Source organism: Motacilla alba, chromosome 8, assembly GCF_015832195.1.
Source record: "Motacilla alba alba isolate MOTALB_02 chromosome 8, Motacilla_alba_V1.0_pri, whole genome shotgun sequence".
NCBI classification, from domain to species: Eukaryota; Metazoa; Chordata; class Aves; order Passeriformes; family Motacillidae; genus Motacilla; species Motacilla alba.
Window position 1 is genome coordinate 22305866 of NC_052023.1, and position 22602 is coordinate 22328467.

General features: G+C 41.2%; 1 protein-coding gene across 1 annotated transcript in view; it reads left to right on the plus strand.

Annotated features, from left to right (window-relative positions):
- Positions 1 to 211: 211 nt before the first annotated feature.
- Positions 212 to 22602, plus strand: part of ASPM (assembly factor for spindle microtubules) — a 28572-nt gene continuing 6181 nt past the window's right edge. Inside the window, exons 1-21 of the mRNA XM_038144363.1 lie at positions 212 to 568; positions 2121 to 2264; positions 2649 to 4032; positions 5872 to 5973; positions 6742 to 6888; positions 7502 to 7747; positions 7902 to 7969; positions 8506 to 8647; positions 8725 to 8855; positions 9110 to 9285; positions 9383 to 9528; positions 9607 to 9692; positions 11045 to 11260; positions 12136 to 12346; positions 12430 to 12575; positions 12677 to 12805; positions 13708 to 13902; positions 15161 to 19786; positions 20710 to 20859; positions 21154 to 21320; positions 22096 to 22255. Of these exons, the coding sequence (XP_038000291.1) occupies positions 266 to 568; positions 2121 to 2264; positions 2649 to 4032; positions 5872 to 5973; positions 6742 to 6888; positions 7502 to 7747; positions 7902 to 7969; positions 8506 to 8647; positions 8725 to 8855; positions 9110 to 9285; positions 9383 to 9528; positions 9607 to 9692; positions 11045 to 11260; positions 12136 to 12346; positions 12430 to 12575; positions 12677 to 12805; positions 13708 to 13902; positions 15161 to 19786; positions 20710 to 20859; positions 21154 to 21320; positions 22096 to 22255 (9075 nt within the window). The 5' untranslated portion in view covers positions 212 to 265. The remainder of the gene's footprint in view (positions 569 to 2120; positions 2265 to 2648; positions 4033 to 5871; positions 5974 to 6741; positions 6889 to 7501; positions 7748 to 7901; positions 7970 to 8505; positions 8648 to 8724; positions 8856 to 9109; positions 9286 to 9382; positions 9529 to 9606; positions 9693 to 11044; positions 11261 to 12135; positions 12347 to 12429; positions 12576 to 12676; positions 12806 to 13707; positions 13903 to 15160; positions 19787 to 20709; positions 20860 to 21153; positions 21321 to 22095; positions 22256 to 22602) is intronic.

Here is a 22602-nt window from a genome sequence, read left to right on the forward strand (position 1 = left end):
TCTCCAACCCACGGAACCCTCACGCGCTGCGCTCGCGGCCCCGCGAGCTCGGGTTGTTTAAATGAAGCGCCGGGCGCTGATTGGCGGAAGGGCGAGGAGGCGGGTTGGAACGGGCTCGAGCCGCGCTGGGATTGGCTGATGAGCGAGGGGGCGGGGCTATCTTGCGCGGTCCGCGCGGGGATTGGCGGAGCCGTGGGTTTGAACGCGCGAGCGGCGGTTGGCGTAGCGCTGCCGTGCGGAGCCGCTGCTCCGCGCCTGCCCGGCCATGGCCGCGGGCTCCGTCGCCGCAGCGGCGCGGGGGGACCGCAGCCCCGCCAACAAGCCCGGCCGGCGGCGCTGGGCCCCGCGGGGCGGCGAGGAGGATGCAGATGAGGACCCCGCCGTGCTGGTCCTGAGCTACTTTTCCCGGCCGCCCTTCCTCAGCTTCGGCCGGCTGCGTGTGGGCGCCTCCCGCACGCGTCTGCTGGGCATCGACAACCCCAACGAGGATGACGCGGAGGTGGTCATCGACCGCTTTCCGGCCGCTACCAGGGGCTTCAGCATCGAGCACCGCCGCTTCTTTGTGGAGGTACGGGGAGACGCGCCAGGGGACGGGCAGGAGCTCTGGTGGCCGTAGGAGCGGGGGGCTCGGGAGGAGCCGCCCGGGACAGCCAGCAGCCATGCGGGATTGGGGGCGGCCGCAGGAGCGGGGATGCTCGAGAGGAGCTGCCCGGGACAGCCAGCAGCCATGCGGGATTGGGGGCGGCCGCAGGAGCGGGGATGCTCGAGAGGAGCTGCCCGGGACAGCCAGCAGCCATGCGGGATTGGGGGCGGCCGCAGGAGCGGGGATGCTCGGGAGGCGCTGCCCGGGACAGCCAGCAGCCGTGCGGGATTGGGGCGGGCGCAGGAGCGGGGATGCTCGGGAGGAGCTGCCCGGGACAGCCAGCAGCCGTGCGGGATCGGGGCGGGCGCAGGAGCGGGGATGCTCGGGAGGAGCCGCCCGGGACAGCCAGCAGCCGTGCGGGATGTGGGGCGGGCGCGGCCCCCAGAGCTGCGGAGGGCAGCGCGGGTCTCGCGTTCGCCCCGAAGGGCGGCGGCAGCCGGGCGCGGCGGGGTCGGGCCCCTCAGGCTAGGGGCTATCAGCTGTGCAAGGGCGCTGCAACCTGCTCCGACAGAGACGTGTTTGCAGTGAGGATTAAAAAAAAAAAAAAAAAAAAAAAAGAACTGCTCTTTAGGAATGTTGTTCTAAAGACAGAGACCTGTAAAAAAGTAGCAGGGCATGTGTTCGGGAAAAAGGCTGAGGGAAGAGGATGCCGGTTCAGTGTTCTGCACGTTCATTAGCTGACACAACAGAGTGCAAGGCATGCTTAAAATTGGATTAAACATTTACGATACCTAAGGAAATGCAAACTGTGGCTAGTCCAACCAATGCTAGTTTTTAAAAGAACCGTTTAGACGAACATATATCTACAATTACCTAGACTGTCCAGAGTGTTTGTGAGAGTGGAAGAAACGCTTTGGACATCTCTTGCAACAATGGGCTTATAAAACCAGAGTAGTCTCACTGCAAAGTGCTTGAATGATGTGTTCCTCTAGGAATTAATGAATAGAAAGCTTCATGACTTCCTTGATAATTTGCAGTGTCTTACTTTTTGTTGAAGGACTTGTATGTCAAATTTGACTAAAACATTTACACTTACATTTAGAGTCAGCTAAGGTCCTAAATTAATCAACCTCTGATTATTTGTCCCACCATAATTCTCTCAAAATAACTCTGGAGGACTTATTTGCTTAATATGTGCAAAACATTATGTAATTTCTTCTTCTCACCTTTACTCGAACCTTCTCCTTCTACTGTGTATTATATTTATGTTTATTCTTTCTTGTTTTCCACTGTAGTTTGATTCAGAGGTATACGACCTTTCAGTAAGACAACATTTTTGTTGTCTGCTTAAACTGCTTAAACTTACATGTCAAAGAGGGAAAACTGACATTTAAACATTTAACAGTTTTTTATCATTTCATGTTGTCATAATATATATTACTTCTATATATTGCTCATTGTTTGGTTGATTACTTGATCTTCAATGTTACCAAAGTGTACCCATGCTAAATGTTAAATATTTGGTTTTTTCCAATAGTCAGGACAAAGAATATTTGTTTCTGTCACGTGGACACCATTAGAAGAAGGAAAAATCAGAGAACTGGTGACTTTTGTTGTTAATGATGTTGTAAAACATCAAGCTGTGCTGCTTGGTGCTGCTGAGCAGCCCCCAACGAAAAAGGTGAGTGTGTGTTTATTGTATCTGAATTCTGTTACTTTGGCATCTCTGATGCAAATATTGTTTTTATTACTAGAAAATTTTATTGCTAGAAAGAGGACTATAAAGTGATAAATGACGCTGTGGAAATGATGCAGTGCATTGTCCTCAACTTTTTTTAGCTGGGTTGGAAAGTAGGTACTGGTAAACTACAGCTTAAAGAATAAAATTGAAACCAAATAAATGGTTTTCAAACCTGCAAATAAGGTATTGTGACTTTTTGATCAAGAGTTCTTTTTATAGTTTTTTAAAACTATAAAACAATGTGTATGCTAGTAATGTTTACTTTTACGTGTAGAAGAATTTAGAAAGCCAGCACACTAACTTTTATGTATGGTTCTTTTTCAGAAGAGTCTTTGGGATACATTAAAAAAGAAGAACTCTTCAGGAACATCTGCAATAAAAGTTAAGAAGAGTACTTTAGAAATTAAAAATGTTAATAAAACATTTCAAGTGTCTCAGAAGCTGGCTAGACTTAGAAGTCCCCTTCAGTCTTGTGAGAATCAGAGCACGGTGCAGAATGGTACATCCCAAGAAAATGGCTCTCTTGCTGGCTCAGAGAATCAGCTGCCTCCATCTCCCATTGCCCCAGGGCCAGAGGAACATGGCAATACTGTTCACACGCCGCTCGCCCTGAGAAGGTCTACTGCATTTGGGGATATTGCTGCCTCTGGAAATAAGGAGTTGTTGCCTGAGACAGAAATCTGTAACATCAATAAATGTGTTACTGAGCACAATCAATTGCAACCTGAAAGTGCCCCCAGTTCTGCTGGATTAGCACAATTGCCAATTTCAAATGATGGAGAGGTTCTTAATTTTACACTCTCGCCAGTTTCCACTCCAGAGCACTCAGCCTCTGCGCCTGTTTTAAGTACAAGGAGAATTTTAAGTCCAGATGCTTTTGTAAATGACAATTATCAAGTGGATATAGATGTAATAGAGCAGCCTATTCCAATTCTGTCACCTGATCAATTTGTGAAGGACAGTTTGTCAGATAAACCATCGAAGACTCCTAAACCAGAGGCAGCATTAATACCATCCACTGCAGAGACTTATGTTGTTAAGAGGTTTCTACCTGCAAAATGGAAAAAAGATGGAGGTGTAGAGACAGAAACCCATGTTCACACAGAACACAGCTTAAATGAAGTCTCTGAGCTGCATAATGCAAAATCACAGGCATTTGATTGTGATAAACCCAAGGAAGATCACTGCAGTTTTCCTTCTGCAGAGGAACTTCCGACTGACAATCCCTCTCAGAGAGAGCGGACAAAAAAGCGTCCAATTCTTTCTGCCACTGTTGTAAAAAGTAAGCGTGGTGCTGCTGAAGAGGCAAAAACAGAAACCCACCAGCCAAAATCTAAAAAATGCCTTAATAAAGCAATAACAGGATGTGCTAATGTGGTGCCTGGACATATGGAATCGGAAACATCTAAACACCTGCCAGTTACAGCTCCCATTTCATCTGAAAATAAGTGTCACAATGACAAGGTAAATTCATCTCCTACTGGATCAACTTCTTCATGTCGTAAGAGGAAGAGTGAAGCATTTGTAGGAAATAGCAGAGTTACAGCTCCAGTGCCTGTGGAAGAAGTGGAAAGAAAAAGAGCTCTTACCTCTACCACGGATAATCAAACGTGCACGACCAGAGGACCATCGGCCTTCCACAAAGTAGACCAGAGGACCATCGGCAAACCCACAAGTAGAGAGATAGTAGGGCAGAGAAAGAAAGCTGGTGAGCAGTGTTTCCTTTTACCTTTTTCTGAAAGATGCCTTTGATTAGGAAATGTGTCTAGCAAACTAAACTGTCTAGCATCAGTCAGCAATATTTCATATCTCTGAAATGTGGGCTTTTGCAATTTATTAGGTATCTGTGTTTTAAAAACTGAAAACTAGGTTAGAGTTTTGGTTATGTAATTGGCTTCAAATTTACTTTATTCCTGTGTAAATTTGTTAATGACAATAATAGGCAAAGTATCTAAAAGCTCTTGAGCAGAGACCTTGTTACATAAATCAAATTTTCTGGAAATGTACTGCGCAAGATTTGTCACATGTGCATTTACCATTGTAAATGTTGGCCTCCATTGCTGTTGTCACATATTTTTAAAGTACTATCATGAAGGTTGGAAAAGATCATTGAGTCCAACTATTAGCTTGGCACCACCGTGTTCACCACTAAACTGTAACTCCAGGTGCCACATCCATACACCTTTTCAACACTTATAAGGGATGGTGATTCCACCCCTCTCCTGGGCAGCCTGTGATAATTCCTAACCACCCTTCCAGTGAAAAAGTTCTGCTGTATTTTTCATTCTGCCTGCTTTTTACTGTCTGTGATTAGTCAGTCTTGTGTAGTTAAGTGCCTTATTGTTTGCCAATACTTTATTGCTTGAAGATCAGAAAATGCTGACACTTGTATTTCAGTTTATTTTTGGTTTTCTAAATGTTCCAACCCCAAATGTGCTCTGGAATGTGAAAGGAATGAGGGCCTGGGACTTAAAGGTGCATTTAATTTGCAAAATTTAACTACCAGGAAAAATTAGTCATGGCTTTCAGATCAAAATAGCACATACTGCTTTCTTCAGAGCAGTGATCTGTTCTGGGACCTGGATTTGATTTGGAGTTTTCAGTAATGCACTTCAGTGTCAGGCTTTTTAAGATGGTTTGCATAAAAACAATGTGCTCAAAGTATTGATGTGCAGCAGGAAAAGGTGTGATATCTACCAGGTTATTTCTAATAATCCATCAGGATAAAGCTAGATGTGCTGGACAAGGGCAGAGTAGGGGGGAACAATCCCCTCCCCTAACCTCTGGCCACCCCTCCTCAGGATTCAGTTTGCCTTCTGGGCTGTGAGTGCACACTCTTGGCTCATGTCCAGCTTTTCATCCACCAGAACCCCTAATTCCTCCTCTGCAGGGCTGCTCTCTCTGGGTTCTTCTCCCAGTCTGTGTGTCACCTGCACAGCTCAGCTTTGTGTCACCTGCAGACATGCCAGGGTGTGCTCGATCTCTGTGTCATTGATAAAGTATTAAAGAGCACCAGTCCCAAGGCAGACCCCTGAGGGACACTGCTCATCACCAGCCTTCACCTGGGCATACAGCCATGGACCACAACCCTCAGGCTGCAATTCCTTATCCACCCAATGGTACACTCTCCAAATCCATATCTCTCCAATGTGGAGATGAGGATGCCATGTGGGTCCATGTGGAAGGCTTTACAGAACTCTAGGCAGATGACATCTGTTGGTTTCCCTCGCTGACTGTGTCAGCCACTCCACTACAGAGGGCCACCAGACAGGTCAGGGACAATTTGCCCTTAGTAAAGCCATGCTCACGGTCTTCAATCACCTTCTTGTCTTATATGTGCTTTAACATTTTTCCATGAGGATCGCTCACCAGTCTGTAGTTTCCTGCATCCACACATCTTCCTTCTTCCCCTTTTTAAATAATCATTATCTTTTGAATGGTTCATGGGGAATTACTCTGGTTCTGTACTTTAGAAATGATATGAACTTTCATACGTTAACTTTCACTGACATATTTGCTGTTGATAATTGTGTGGTAATGCTTGTAGGTTCTTCACTTCAGAAGGCACTTAAAGCTACCAGGAGAGTTAGTAAACCTGTCCCTGGATTGGCCCAGTCACACCTGACATTTGTGAAACCACTGAAAACAGGTAGGCAGACTCCTGGTGTTTGGTAAAACACGGAACAGAGTCACAATGGCACTGCTGGTGTCAGGTAAGACCTAACTGGTTAGAGCTGAAAGGAAATAGAAGATGGTATCTGAAATGAGTCGATACCTAGTAGAACAATGATGTAACCTTTTGTGATCTGTTTTGACAACTTTTAAGAAAATTGGTTGCAGCACATGGTCAACTAAAAAGAAATGTTACTTTTTTCCAGATTGGCCTGTAAGTGTAAAATTTGTATTACAGTTCTGCTCCTAGCTTTAACAGATTTAACTATGGCTCTCAATTAAATGCCTCTTCCACATCTGATAACATTTTAAGGCAACAACAGAATACCTCAGAAGATTAATTTTCTTCCCAACAAGATAAAAATTTTGCAGTTAACAATACTAAGTTGATCTGACCAGAAAAATGCATCTTTAAAATGGTTAAATGATTCTTCCTGGATGTAGTCCAGTTCAGTTTGAGTTTACCCCATTGCAAATGGCCTGGGTTCTAGGTATCTTGTCCTAGTTCTAGGGCTGTAACAACTCAAGCCATGTTTTGTGGCTGAAGTTTATTTAATAGTCCCTGATCTGAAAGTCACTGAAGATTTTAACAATTTGCCTTTTTGGCTGTAGTGCTAAATGGATTGTCAAGCATTAATCCTTTCCTGAATTAAATGCATATTCGTTATCAAACATTTCAAGAATGGCAAAAACTAAAGTGGTTTTTTTTGTTGTTTTGCTTTTTTTTTTTTTTTTTTTTTTTAAGTCATCCCTAGGCACCCAATGCCTTTTGCTGCTAAAAACATGTTTTATGATGAACGTTGGAAAGAGAAGCAGCAACGAGGTTTCACCTGGTGGTTAAATTTTGTACTTACCCCCGATGACTTCAATGTAAAAACAAATACCTCACAAGGTAAGAGTACAATTGTTTTGCCTTCTCATTTTCTTAAGCTTTATGTAATATACTTTATTAACACTAACAAGTAGTAGTACTCATTTAACACTGAACCTTTTCAGAGTCATGTTGTCATATTTCCCCCCTTCTGATAAGTGTGGCTCACCAGCTCATGGCAAGCACAGCACAGCACACCCCTGCATGGGGAAGGTGCCCTGCACCAAGAATGCCCTGGAATGTGTGGCTGTGGCACTCCTCAGTGGGTGGTGAGTGGGAAATCCCCACCTGCTGGAAAATATTGTAGCTGGCACTTTACTGAAAGGATAACCTACTTTTTGCTCTATCTTTAGCTTCATTTGAAAAAAACAGAGATGGAACCATTAATCTTAAAACTGAATTCCTAGCACTGCTCACTTATTCCATAAGTGTTCTTATATTTAATAGTAGACTAGGATTCTTGTACTTGACAACATATGTATAGTGCAACAGCTGACAAGCTTCCTGAAGGATAAATCATCAGTCAGAATAAAAATAACAAAACTTCAGCTAAGAGAGGGGAAAAAACAAATGAGGTGTGCAAAGCTACCTTTATTTGAGATGTAAATGCTTGCTCTTTGTGCATGTTGAACAGTAAATGCAGCTGCTCTTATCCTGGGGGAAGAGAGCCATCACAAAAGGAGCCTTCCTAAGGCACCCACGAAAGACGAGGCGTCTCTGAAAGCGTACACGGCTCGCCGCAAGCTGAACAGGCTGCGGCGCGAGGCCTGCCGCCTGTTCACCTCGGAAGCCATGGTCAGAGCCATCCAGAGACTCGAGGGGGAGATCGAAAGCAGGCGCCTGCTGGTCCGCAGGGACAGGCACCTCTGGAAAGACATAGGTAAGAGGACTGAAACCTGGAATTCGCTCCTCTCGTAAGTAGGAAAAGGGTTATTCACACACTGAGTTTGTTTAATGTGAAACTGGTTAATAGAAATTTTTGCATTAATCTGAAATGTTTGCTGGATCTAATATTAAAAAATGCTTTCTTGCAGGAGAAAGGCAGAAAGTCCTTAATTGGCTTTTATCTTACAACCCTTTATGGCTGCGTATAGGTCTGGAGGTAAGTTCACTGTGTATAGTCTATAATCTAAGTTTAAAGGACGTTTAGCAATTTTTTTAGTAGAGGTTGTTTTGGGTTTCTTTATATTGTCTGTCATACTGATTCAGGTAGGTTCAATTCAGTTATAGCATGATGCATTTGTTTTAAATTGTCACAACATACTTTCTTTAAAAAAGTGATTATCTTATTAAGAAGTAACATATTTAATCAAGGATAGTGGAAGTTAATTCCATGGGCAATAACACAAAAGCATTTTCCTATCAGTTTCACTTTACTAAACTGGAGAAGAACACTGTTGTCTTAAAGAAGTTCCTGACTGATTTCTTAGACCTAGATGATCATATGTGTTTTGAAATGAGATTAGATCTTCTGCAATTTCCTTTGGCTTTACCTTTCTGGCACTCACTTGAAAACTGTTTGATATTTAGAGATCAATTTCCATTCATTATTTTAGAGATTCAATCATGTATATTGTTCACAAAATCACATAGTATTTAAGGTAACTTTTAACGCTTCTTTTTTCCCTTTCATATTAGACTATTTATGGAGAACTGATAGCTTTGGAGAGTAATAGTGATGTTATGGGTTTAGCAATATTTATCCTTAATCGCTTGCTGTGGAACCCTGACATTGCAGCTGAGTACAGACATCCCGTTGTGCCTCATCTTTACCGGGAAGGTAACAACTGCTTCCAAAATAATTTATTTGTAGCACCTAATTTTTAAACTATCACTTATTGAGTTCTATCATTTCAGGTCATGAAGAAGCTTTGTCAAAGTTCACACTGAAAAAATTGCTGCTGTTGGTTTGCTTTCTGGATTGTGCCAAACGGTCCAGAATGATTGACCATGACCCCTGCCTCTTTTGTAAGGATGCAGAGTTCAAGGTGAGAGCTGGCATTTGATGTCTTCTTCCGTTGTTGGCCTAAGACTCAGTGTATAATTTTTAAATTGTTTTTAATCTGACAAAAGTTAAAGTTATGTGACTTGCTAAAAATAATTTTTAAAAAAACCCTCATAATTTTAAGAATTAGACAAGGAAATATGAAATGCAATTTGGGAGGTATAAGGGATGAAAATTGTATTTGGATTGACAAATATTGTAGGGTTAAAATTTCTTTTTGTTTTGTTTTAACTTTAGGCTAGCAAAGACCTTTTGCTTGCATTTTCCCGGGACTTCTTGAGTGGTGAAGGTGACCTTTCCCGCCATCTGGGTTTCTTAGGACTGCCTGTCAGTCATGTTCAAACTCCACTGGATGAATTTGATTTTGCTGTAACAAACCTGGCTGTGGACTTGCAATGTGGCATTCGTCTTGTGTGCGTTGATACAGAATTCTATTGAAATATTTTTCTTTTATATAATATTTGATGTGAGCTCATCAGAGGCATTAAACCATGCAATTACCTTTGTTAGGAGAACAGTGGAGCTTCTGACCAAAAACTGGAGTCTTTCAAAACAACTAAGAGTTCCTGCAATAAGTCGGCTACAGAAGATGCATAATGTGGATATTGTTCTCAATGTCCTTAAAGAGCGAGGAGTGCACTTGAAAGATGAAACTGGTACGGCCTAGAAATCAGGGTTATTCTGACTGCATCAGATAACTACTGCACACGTTAATCCCGTGTTTTATTTGATAGGTGCTTCAATTGACTCCAGGGATATTGTGGATAGACACAGGGAACGAACATTAGCACTGCTGTGGAAAATTGTCTTTGCCTTCCAGGTACTATTCAATTGATTATTTTGTTTGGTTTTTGCAAGTTACAAAGGAGTAATAATGAAAACACCACTCTTTCAGGAATATTTGATGTCTGTGAAAGCCTCTACTAATCAAATTTTAGATTGAAATTATTTGCTTTGTACATTCAAAGCTCCACGTAAACGTTACTAAACTGCTAATTGTTCCCTAACAATACAGCTTGGATAATGTTTTAACTGTGTTTTTTCTCACACATTCATTCAAGTGTTTGGAAAAAAAATGAGTTTATGCCGTATAGTAGCAGAATTGATACTTAAAAGTAAAATAATGTTGATTGCAGACTGCGGGTAGACTCTTAGTAACTGAAAAGGATATTTTGAGGTTACACTGATAGGCAATTATAGCGTAATCTCTGAAGCTATAGCTCTTCTACTTTTTCTTACTTTTATCTGAAACAGTTGATGAAACATCCTTGAAATACGAATGAAGATTTCTTAGGCATTACTGCAATGACACTTCAAAAGTTAGTAGAGGAAGTAAAAATAGTTTTCTTAAGATTGTTTTAAGAGTTTAAGTTAGTCAGAGATTATTTTAAAAATAAGTGTCCAACTGACAAATCCAGTTGGAAGGAACATGACATATGAAAGACAAGATAAGATAAAAGTTGAGGTGGTATTTCACCACTAAGTAGTAAGGAATGTAAGTGCAATTAAGTATCTGTAAAGCAAGAATATTAAAGACTTTAGCCACAGAACTATCACTAAGACAATATAATAAAAATCAAATGTAATTATTTTCTTTCTCGAATACTGTTATGCTATTAAGTAGTTAACTTCCTTCAGTTAGTTCTTCTGATGCATGTGTCACAGTTGTGTTGCTTTTGATCAGAGGACTTGAGTGAGTAGTGGCTTTATCCAAGCCCTGTGGATATGCTGCTTGTTCTCCAATCAGCTCAAGTCCTTTTGGAATCTCTTAAAGGAGGAGGATTGGTACATGGGCTCAGTGGAACTGCAGGCAGGACTCTGAAATTTTTGTTTCCTCTGAGAGCACATTGAAATTACACAGGGAATTTCCCTGTTTCTCCCAACATTAGTTAATAAACTAATAAACCATAGTTTATAAACTAACCATTAGTTAATAAACTAATGCAGTAACTCTTACACAGAACAGTGGGAAGGGTAGATTTAGGCGTTTTTTTATCTGCCATCTATGCTGGCAAGTCCAGATTATCCATTACTGATTGTGAGGCAGGTGCTGCTAAGAAGTGAGTGCAGATTCTCTTTAAAATGCCATGTCTAAAGCTCTGTTTCCAGCAGCTGTAATGCAGGACATGTCAGACTGTTGACATGTCCATTTTTTGTTTTTCTTCCTAACAGGTGGATGTTTTTCTGAATGTGGAACATTTAAAAGAAGAAATTGAGTTTCTGAAGAACACACACAAGACAAAAGCACTATTGGGTGCTATGAAGACTTCTCAAAATTCTTCTAGAGTACAGCAAGACAGTAGTAACTTCTCATCTCAGACTTACAGTGAAAATGTGAAGCTGTTGATGGAATGGGTTAATGCTGTTTGTAGATTTTATAATATCAAGGTAGATAGTTTTGTGTACACTTCCACAAGTACATCCTGTGCTGTTTTAATTCTTTACAGAGCAGAGTTCTTCAAACCATCAAATATATAGGAGAAGTCAATGGCAATTATTTTAAATATTCTTCTGGACTTTGTTTAATCTGTTTTGAAGTAACCAGTGTTGTGTGAGTTTAGCTGTGCCTCTCTTTTTAAACAAATCTGAGCAAAAAATTTCCCCTTCCAATGTCATGTGCATTAAAATGCTTTTTAAAAATTGAACATTTTTGCTGGAATGGGAATTGTTTGTGGACTTTTACTGAGCCTTCATTTTTAAAGTATTTGTGCATACAATTTCCAGTGTTTTTAAAAACTATGAAAACTAAACTAATTTTTGGGGTAAGGTCAGTTCATCTCCTCAGAGATGTTTGTTTAGAAGCGATATGTTTGCTCTTTCCAAGAAGGGAAGCCCTGGTGAGAGACCTGACTGGTCAGAATACAGTAGCAGCTGCTAGTCGTTCAGAAGAGTACAACAGAGCTCTTAGGACTGATGCAAATTCAGAACTTATTTCTGCGTTGAAAAGTGTAATTCGATTACTAGTGTAAAGGTATCTGTAGGAGTTTCTTTGGGATCCTGCTGTAGAAAGACTGGTTTCATAAATATTTCCCTTGTAGACTCACTGTATAATGAGTCGCCTCTTTTATTTCTAGGGTCTCACAGCTGTGTGTCACTGTACAGTAAATGTGTTCAAAGGAAGCACTAGCTAATTAATTTTTTTTTTTTTGTTAGAAAGTAAATTGCACTTGGTCACATTTAAAGGTACAAGAGAAGAATTCTATATCCAGTTTATGCCAACTGACTGGTACAAAAATTCAAGGAATTTGTATTTTATTTAACAGGTGGAAAACTTCACAGTGTGTTTCTCAGATGGCAGAGTATTGTGTCATTTGATTCATCACTATCACCCCTGTTACATGCCTTTGGAAGCTGTGTGCCAACGAACAACTCAAACTGTAGAATGTTCAAGAACTGTTACAGTGGGACTAAACTCTTCCTCCTCATCTGAGTCTGACACTTCTCTAAATGCTGTGGAAGAAACATTTGATCAAAGTGAGTTATTTGCTGTACAGGAGTTCATGTTAAATCTATTTCTTTGCACAATTTGATTTGACTAATGTTTTATCTTTACAAAGCTGTAACTCCCTCAGTCCTATACAAGGAACTCCTGGACAATGAAAAGCAAAACTTCCAGCTGATCAATGCTGCAGTTTCTGACCTAGGTGGGATACCAGCAATGATTCATCATGCAGATATGTCAAATACAATTCCTGATGAGAAGGTAAAATGCCTTTAGAGTTGGTATAAACGTGTTCTGCCCTCGTGTGAAGGTGTCCTGCTCTTTTGTACAGCCTTACCCTGCTGTGATGTGTGTTTCTGTAGGTTGTTATCACCTACCTGTCATTCCTGTGTTCACGGCTTCTCGATCTTCGCCAAGAAACTCGAGCTGCACGATTAATTCAGGCTGCTTGGAGGAAGCACAGGCTGAAAAGGGAACTCAAACTCTCTCAGGTACTCTTTGCTTGTACAATATTCATAGCTTCTACATTAAGAAAAGAAAAGAGAATATAAATTCAATGGAAAATACATGTTTGTTGGACTAATATTGGCATTTAAACTAATGAGTGCCATTTCTATCATAAAAATATGTGCCCTTCTTTGTGGTGTAATCTACTAAACTCCACTTTTCTTTTAGACTTCTGAAGCATTTACAGGTGTTTAGAGGCTACTGTTATTTTTTTGTGTGTCACCCCTTAAACTCTTCTCCCAGCATTTCAAATATAAAATAGTTGCACTGCTTACTTAAAACTAAAGGAGTAGTTAATTCCTATTAATGTCTGTAAGATGAGAGGACTAATTAAACTTCTGCATGGATTTATTATTTTTGTTAAGGAGCTAAGCTCCACCAGTCTTTTGAATTGAATTTCATGAGTTCTTATATTCTGTATCTTGATTTTTCTGGTGGTTATACCAGATTTAGTGAAGGTTTTAAAACTATGATACCTTAAGGTTGATAAATGTCACCACTTTGTCTTGCTGGGTTACTTATTGATGTTGGAACAGTATTCAAGTGAAATATTCTGAGAATCTGTGGTGTAGAAAGGGACAGAGGTTCTATTTAGGCTTTTTCATATCCAGGTTCTTTACTGTATAAAATCTGCACAACCTTAACAGTGATGTCAAAACACTCCCTTTACAACTCTTCTGAAATAACTTATAGTAAAGATGCTGGTGGGGGAGAAGGAATCAAAACCAAAACCCTTTAAACATTGCAGGCATTATTTCTATTAATTAGTCTTATAATGTGTGCCTATCTAGTATAATTTTATGAAATTGATGTAGGTAGTTATTAAAATCAAAAATTTGAGTGAAAATTCCATAGCTAATGTTGGGTGGAAATTTACTCTTTGTAGGAAAGAGACAGAGCTGCTCGGATAATTCAGAAATCTGCAATGATCTTCTTGGCTCGCCGGCGCATCCTGAGGAGAGAGAATGCAGCCATTTTCATCCAGAAGCACTGGAGAGGATACTTGGCCAGGATGACTCTTTTCAATCTGAAAAAGGCAAAACTGGAGGAAGCCAGAAATAAATCTGCCACAGTCATTCAGGTAATATAATCTGAAGCAAGATTACAGAGCAAGGAAACCCCTTGAAACCTCTCAGAAAGAGCCTCGCTAAGGTCCATTTGCTGCTTGCAGCAATTAATGCTTTCATGAAATGTAATTTTTTTCCTAATTTTTCCCTCCTTTGCTTTTGAGAGGTTTAGTAAGTTTTTCTCTCCAGAGAGGGATGATAATGTGCTATTAAATTAACAATTATTCCTTCTTGGTGAATATTTTGGAGTACCATAAGCATTAAGACACAGGACATTAAACATTAATGTAAAGACTGATGAGATTCTGTTGGTTTTCTTCTTTGCAGCTGCTGAACATTACTTAAAGAAGCTTCAAAAAACAATTAAAATCACTCTCCTAGTGTTATGTCACCTGCAGTGGGCATATTCAGAGTGGCAGACATGACAATGGTAGTTTGGGCAGATAATTCAGTTTCTCAAGATACTTTCACCACCATTACCCAAAGAAAAATATTTCACTCCTAAGACTTTTCAGAATGGATTTCAAAGAATCATTGATTTATCAGAGAGTGTAAAAGGGAAACTGCTGTTGCCAGGGCAAATTGAGGATTTTCCCAGAATTGAAAATGCTTAAAAACCATTTAGCTTTTGCTTTTTTCTTTTTTTAAGGTAGTTTACTGGATTTGACTTCCTAGGGATTAGGAGCCAGACATGAGCTCAGTTGGTTAGAGCATGGCACCAATAACACCAAAGTCATGGGTTTGATCCTGGTCTGGGCCATTCAGTCAAGTCTAGGACTCAATCCTTGCGGGTCCCTTCCTGTGGCAGTTGAGATGGACGTGACTCGACACACCAAAGTTCCTACAGCAATAGCGCATTTTCTTGAGTACAGTTCCCTTTTTTATGTCTTTCAAAAACCCTCGTGGTTGGTCCTAATTGGCTGAATTTGGTTACACCCACCTCACTGCCCAGTGCCTGCCTGCATCTGTGCTCATCAGGGATTGGCTGGCATCTGTTGTTTGAATTTGAATCTCCCAGTTTCAAGTGCCTTTTCCTAGGCATGTTTGCTTCTTTTCCCTAAGGGCATAGACTGGTCCAGTTCTAATTACTGTTATCTATGGCTGTGAGGGCTCTAGGACAGCTGTCAGCCATCACACCTTCCATCTCAGAATACTCTGTGCTTCTGATAAGTATAGGAATAAGAAATCTTATAAAGTCTGAAGATGACAGTCCTCATTCATGCTCAACATACTATGAAGAAAATACTAATTTTTTTCTTTTTTTACCTGCAGGCTTATTGGAGGAGCTACTCTGCAAGGAGAAGATACTTACAGCTAAGACACTGTGTTATTTTTGTACAAGCAAGAAGAAGGATGGTGAAGTCTGTTGCTGCATATAAACAAATTGTTTGGGCTACTGTTACAATTCAGAGACATCTGCGTGCAACTAAGTTGGCAAAAATAGATCGACAAAGATACCAAATCTTAAAGTCTTCAGTGCTTACTATTCAGTCTGCATTCAGAAGATGGAGAAAATACAAAATTCAGCAGAAAATCAAAGCAGCTTTGGTGATTCAGAGTTATTTCCGAAAATGGCAATCTTCAAACCTGGCTAAGAGGAGCAGGGCTGCCCTTGTCATACAGTCTTGGTACAGGATGCACAGAGACCTGAAGCAGTATCTACACGTTAAGCAAAATGTTGTCAAGATTCAGGCTTGGTACAGGTGTCAGCTGGCCAGACGTGTTTACCAGGAGCACAGAGCAAAAATAGTGACAATTCAGCAGTATTACAGAGCTTATAAACTGGGCAAAGGGGAGAGAGAGTCTTATTTGCGAAAGCGTGCAGCAGTGATAGTTCTCCAAGCTGCTTTTAGAGGCATGAAGGCACGAGAGCTGTACAGACAGGCAAAAGCAGCGTGTGTTATTCAATCACTGTGGAGAATGAAACGAGAGAAACAAAGATTCCTCCAGTTAAAAAAATCTGTTACTACATTGCAGTCACATGTGAGAAAATACCAACAAGTAAAAAGATACAAAGAGATTAAAAATGCTGCTTCTGTAATTCAAACCCGGTACAGGGCACGCGTGGCCGCTAAAAAAGCAGCTGCGGATTTCCAGAGGGTGCGCCTGGCTGCCATTGTTCTCCAGTCTGCCTACAGAGGGATGCAAGCCAGGAGACAGGCTTGTATCCTGAGATCTGTGATCAAAATTCAGTCCAGTTTCCGTGCTTATGTCGCCCGGAAGAGATTTAAAAACTTGAGAGCTGCCACGGTGAAGATTCAAGCTCTTGCAAAGATGAGGCAAGTCCGTAAGCGTTACTGTGCACTGAGGGAAGCAGTGCTTTATGTCCAGCGAAGGTATCGTTCTCGGAGACATGCTCTTCAGTTTAAAGAAGATTATAGGAAATTGAAGAGAGGTTGCATAAGAATTCAGGCTCTAGTTCGAGGCTATCTTGTCAGAAAACAAATTCAAAGGTGGAGGGAGGCTGCAATAATACTTCAGGCCTGCTACAGAATGAAAAGGGACCGGCAATGGTACTTAAGCATCTATAGTGCTGCCACTGTCATTCAACAACGGTATCGTGCCTGCAGAAAGACCCGGTGTCACAGGCAGGAGTTCTTGCAAGTTAGGAAAGCAGCTGTGTGCTTACAGGCAGCCTACAGGGGCTATAAAACACGCAAAAAGCTCAAACTTGAATGCAGAGCTGCTATTAAAATTCAGACTGCTTTTAGAGCTCATGCTGCACGAGTGAAACACAAGGCAATGGTTCAGGCCTCCATTGTGATTCAGAGGTGGTACAGAAATTCTAAGGGTGGTAAGAGACAAAGACTGAACTTCTTAATGACAAGAGCAGCAGTGCTTTATTTACAAGCAGCTTTTCGTGGCTGGAAGGTGCGAAAGCAGATTCAAAGACAGCACGTTGCTGCTACTAAGATACAGTCTACCTTCAGAAAATTCATGGCTGTGAAAAAATTCAGGCTTGTGAAGCACGCTGTGCTAACCATCCAAAGGCATTACAGAGCCAAGGTTCTAGGCCAGAGACAACGGCAAGAATACGTTCAGCTGCGAAATGCTGCAGTGCGTCTTCAAGCACTATGGAGGGGGAAAGCTGTGAGAAAAACCATTCAGAAGCAACATCATCTTGCAACAATTATTCAATCCTATTACAGAATGCACATAAATCAACTAAAATACAAGAAACTAAGACAAGCCACTTTGGTGATTCAGACATACTACAGAGCCTACTGTATGAAAAAAACCCAGCGTTTAGCTTATCTAAAAACCAAGGCAGCTGCATTAGTCTTACAGTCTGCTTACCGTGGGATGACTGTGAGGAGACAACTGAACAAGCTGAACAAAGCTGCTACAACTATACAAGCTGCCTTCAAATCTTACCTGGTCAAGAAGGAGTATGAAAGACTTAGATCTGCAGCTGTAGCCATTCAAAGGCGTTACCGTGCAGTTACTCATGCTAAATGTCAAAGGCAGAGGTATTTGTCTTTAAAAAGAGCCACAGTCCAAGTGCAGGCCGTTTACAGAGGTGTAAGAGTGAGGCGACAGGTTCAGCAGATGCACCAAGCAGCTGTTTGCATCCAAGCCATGTTTAAGATGCATTGCATGAGCATAAAGTATCGATCAATGAGAATGGCAGCAATAAGAATTCAAAGGCAATACAGAGCATTTTGTTTAGGTAAAGTACAACGCAAAAAGTACTTGGAACTAAAGAAGTCTGTTGTTATCCTTCAGGCTGCTTGCAGAGGCATGAAAGTCCGACAAGACTTAAAAACTATGCACCAGTCAGCAGCAATAATCCAGTCTTATTATCGGATGCACAAACAACAGAGGGATTTTAGAAAGTTGTTGCTTGCAACGAGGCAGATTCAGCAGTGGTTCCGTGCTTGTAAGGAGAGAGATGCACAAGTCCACAACTACATGATTATGAAAAATGCTGTACTGCACATCCAGGCTGCATTCCGTGGTATGAAAACAAGAAGGCTTATCAGAACCATGAATGAATCGGCTGTAATTATTCAAAGAAGGTTTAGAACTTTCCTTGAAAGAAAACGTTTTCTTTCCATTAAGTCAGCTGCTGTTCTGATTCAGAGAAAATACAGAGCAACAAAACTAGCAAATATTCAGCGTCAAAAATATCTCTCTCTCCTTAATGCCACTGTTATCATACAGTCTGCTTATAGAGGATTTGTGGTGAGGAAAAAAATGCAGCAAATGCATCAAGCTGCTACAGTTATTCAAGCAATGTTAAGAATGCATAAAACTTACACTTCTTATCAAGCACTCAGGCTTGCTTCAGTAATCATACAGCAACGTTATCGAGCTTACAGAGAAGGGAAGCATGAGAGAGAAAAGTACTTAAAACTGTACAATTGTGTTTTAGTTCTTCAAGCTGCCTACAGAGGAATGAAAACAAGATGCTTCCTGAAGAGACAACGTGAGGCAGCACTTACAATACAGAGAAACTACCGAATGTATAGGCAGTACTGTCATTACAGAAAAGTTCAGTGGGCAGCCCAGCTAATACAGAGGAGGTACAGAGCCCACAGGCTCAGGAAAATTGCTGTAGAGCAGTACACTTCATTGAAGAAAGCAGCAACTTGTATCCAGAGGGCTTTTCGAGACATGCGAGTGAGAAAACAACAGCGAGAAATGCACCGCGCTGCAACTGTGGTTCAGAAAAACTTCAAAGCCTTCAGAGAACGTCAGAAATATCTCGCTCTTAAAGCAGCTACTCTTGTCTTTCAGAGAAGGTACCGAGCTTTAGTTCTGGCAAGGCAGCATGCTTTGGAATATCGCTCACTCCGCAGAGCAGCTATTCACATCCAGGCTGTGTACAGAGGTGTCAGGGTGAGGAGAAGTCTCAAGCACATGCATTCAGCTGCCAGTACAATACAGGCAGCCTACAGAATGCTCAGGGATAGAAGGGCCTATCAGAATATGAGAGCCGCAGCTATGCTTATACAGAACTACTACCGATCCTATTTGAAAGGAAAGAACCAACGCAAGAAGTATCTGACAATGAAGGATTCAGTTCTTGTCATTCAAGCAGCATACAGGGGCATGAGGGCACGGCAGGAGCTGAAACTCCTGCATGTTTCAGCAGTTGTAATACAGTCCAGCTATCGCATGTATGTGCAATGTAGGTGTTACAAACAGCTGCGCTGGGCTGCCACAGTCACACAGCAGAGGTTCAGAGCCAAAATGGCAAGAGAAGCTGCCATGAGAAATTATGCAGAAATAAGAAAGTCTGTCATTTGCCTCCAAGCTGCTTTTCGTGCTAGGAAAGCCAGGCAGCTGTATAAAGCCAACGTTGCTGCACGGCGCATTCAGTCGTTCCTACGAATGTGTGTGGAGAGGAGGCGCTTTCTTGCCCAGCAATCAGCAGCAGTGGTGATCCAGTCCGCGTTCCGATGCCGAAGAGCCCGCGCTCGCTACGCGCTGCTCCGCAGCTCAGCAGTGGCTGTTCAGAGGTGGTACAGATCGTGTCTCGGGGCTCGTGCACAGAGGGCACAGTACCTGGCTCAAAGACAAGCCATAGTAGTTATTCAGTCTGCCTTCCGAGCTACAAAGGCAAGAAAAACAGCGAGGCAACTACGAGCCGCAAGAAAGATTCAGTCTTTTCTTCAGATGGCTCTGCAGCGTAGAAAATACATCCAACTCAGAGCAGCAGCTGTTACATTGCAATCCTATTACTTAATGCATAAATGTAAGTCACAGTATATGAGCTATAAAAGAGCAGCAGTTGTCCTGCAGCGGCACTACCGATCCCACCTGACTGTGAAGCACCAGAGAATGGCTTACTTACAAACCCGCAGGAACGTTGTCCTTGTGCAGGCCGCAGTCAGAGGATACATCCAAAGGAAGAGGTTTCACAAAATGAAAGAAAGCACAATTAAAATTCAGGTACTTCTGAAAGAATAGTACTGGGATTTGTGTGTTTTGTTTTTCATTTGTAGGTGTTTTAAAGACTTACTGTTCTTGAAAACCACAGTAGAATCAGTTTCTGAAGTGTACTGCAGGGCAGATATAAAGCTTTCTACTGCAGTACACAAAAATAAGGTTCTTCAAGACAACTGAATTTCACCTCTTTCATTAGTGGCTTAATGAATGTTTTCTTTAATGGGAATACGAATGAAAGCTCTCTTCATGAGAAGGGCACTGCTAGTGGGTATAAAGTGACATGAATGGCAAAAACCATGATTGCTACATTCCTAAGGACTCACGTTTAGGAAGGTGTGAGTAAATTAATCATGTTAGTCTTCCTAGGTTTACTAATTGACCCTAGACTAATCAAACTGCCTAATTGACATTTTGAAGAGTAATGTAAGGACGGAAATTCCCCCAAATCAAGGGAAATAAATAATCTTTCATTATGATTTGTGGCTCTGAGAAGCCTGATCTAATGGGTATCCCTGCCCATTTTGGGTGGGTTGGAACTAGACCATCTTTAAAGATCCCTTCCAACTCAAACCATTCTAGGATTCTATGAGAATGTCTTAGATTCGTTTTACTCTATTGTTGCAGACCACATGTTCTACCTAACTGATAGAAATCAGATGTGCTTTCCTCACCTCCATGTTTTGGGGGGATTGGTAGCTGCTTAGTTATTTTATGAATGTTTAACTTATACATCCTGAACAATATAAGGATGGTTACTTTCCTTAAAAAGTGAAAAAAATAATTACTTTTGACATTCGAAATATGTTTATTTAATTGTTGTTTTTATAGCAAGCCAGTGAGTACAGCTGTACATAGAAATATGCAAACATTCCCAGCTTATATGATGCAAGTGGTGAAATATTCCAAGTTTGTCTTTTTCTTTGAAGGCCTGTTTCCGTGGATTTATTCAGAGACAGAAATATCTTCTGTGCAAATTTTCTGCTGTGTTAATACAGCAGCACTACAGAGCCCATCGGATGCGAAATATTGATCAACACAAATTCCTTCAAATGAGAAAAGCTGCCATTACAATTCAGGTAATCATTAAAGTGGTTTTTATTGAGTGTTTGGGTTTTTTAATCTTTTGTATTTGTTTCTTCACAATATAGTTATTTTTTCAGACTAATATTAAAGAGTGGCATTTGTGGTATTTCCCTGAATATGTTTCACTTGCTTTTCAAAACATCTTCTAGTTGTGAGAACTTTAACATTTGTAGTATTTTAGAGACAGAAATCCCAGAAATTGTTCCTATTTATGTGATATTTTTCTTTTTAATTTTGTTTATTCTATTAACAGTTCTGACTTTTTAAAATTTTTATTTCTCTGATAGGCAGCATACAGAGGTTATAAAGCCAGGCAGTGGGTTAGCAAAATGAGAGCAGCACGAGTCATCCAAGCCTGGTTCCGAGGTCACAAGGCACGGAAGGAATACGTGTCTGTGCTCAGAGCTACCCTTGCTATCCAGAGGCACTTCAGAGCCAGACAGCTGCGGACTCGGTAATACCCAATCTGAGAGGCATCATCCCACTTTTCAAAGCTTTTGTTATGTAATTACTTAGTGCTGCACTGCACTCTGTAGAACTCTTCAGGTTCTCAGGCTCTGCCCCTGCAGCATCCTTGCAATGTGTGAGGGTATAACCCTATTTTCATTACATTTAGTTGTTTTCCTGGAATGGAAGCTCCTTCACAAGTTTAAATTACGTGTTTTGGGGCTCTAGAAAGAGTAGGCCTTGATCTTTTTTTCACTTCTCTCTTCTGCAAAAAAAATATTCTGGATATTGTTAAAATTCCAGCATACAACTTGTAAATTGAAAAACTATTTCATTTTAATCCATAATGGAATAGTTAAACTGGTTTATTTTGCTATGAGATCAGCCTGGTAGCTCATCTCCTGAACTGTCCCATGCCAGTAACAGTAGGGGATGCTGTTCAGTGATACAAGGTCCTTTGTCAGCATCCCTGCTTTTTAAACATCCCTGCCTATTCCTGTTAATATCCTTTTGTGGACCTGTTGTATGTCAGTCTGTCCAATGCCTTTCAAACTGCTGCGTCCCTCTCCAACCCCCTTGGCAGTAAGTTAGGGAAATACTTCCTGTGGGAAACCAGAAAGTGTCTTCTGTTTAAAATCAGTCTTTCTGCCAGTATTGCTGACTATTCCCATTTTCTGGTGTTCCAAGATCTGGTTGAGAACAGCTGTGCTTTCCCAATATCTATCATAATGATTTCATAAACCATCACTGTTTTCTTACTTAAAAATGCATTTTCATGTTAGGTTTTTGCAAATGAAGTCCTGTGCCCTTACCATCCAAAGAGTCTGGAGAGCGACCCGCGCTGCGCGAAGCCTTCGGCAGCAGTTTCTGGACACCAGGAGGGCTGCAGTTAAGATCCAGTTGGCATACAGGCAGTACAGGGCCAGGAGACTTCTAAGACAGGTATGTTTTCACTTGCACTCTGATGTGTCATGGCTATTTGAAAAGTTTTCGATGTATTTGAGTGATTTTTGTCATCAATGTGCCGAAGCATAGAAAAGGTGGAAGCTGAGCGCAAATTGTTCAAATCAAATTTGTTTTCAATCTCAAAAATATTAAATGTTCTTTTTTGCTTTAAGCAGCAGGGTTGATTCTTAATTTTGAACAGTTCCAATTGTTGAATTATTCCTCTGTGTACAGATACCAAAATAAAATGCCAAATTTTCTGCTGGTTTTATTGCTTGCAAAAGATAAAGCCCATATTTTGACCCCATTTAGGTAAATGAAAAGACCTTCCAGACTGTCAAAAT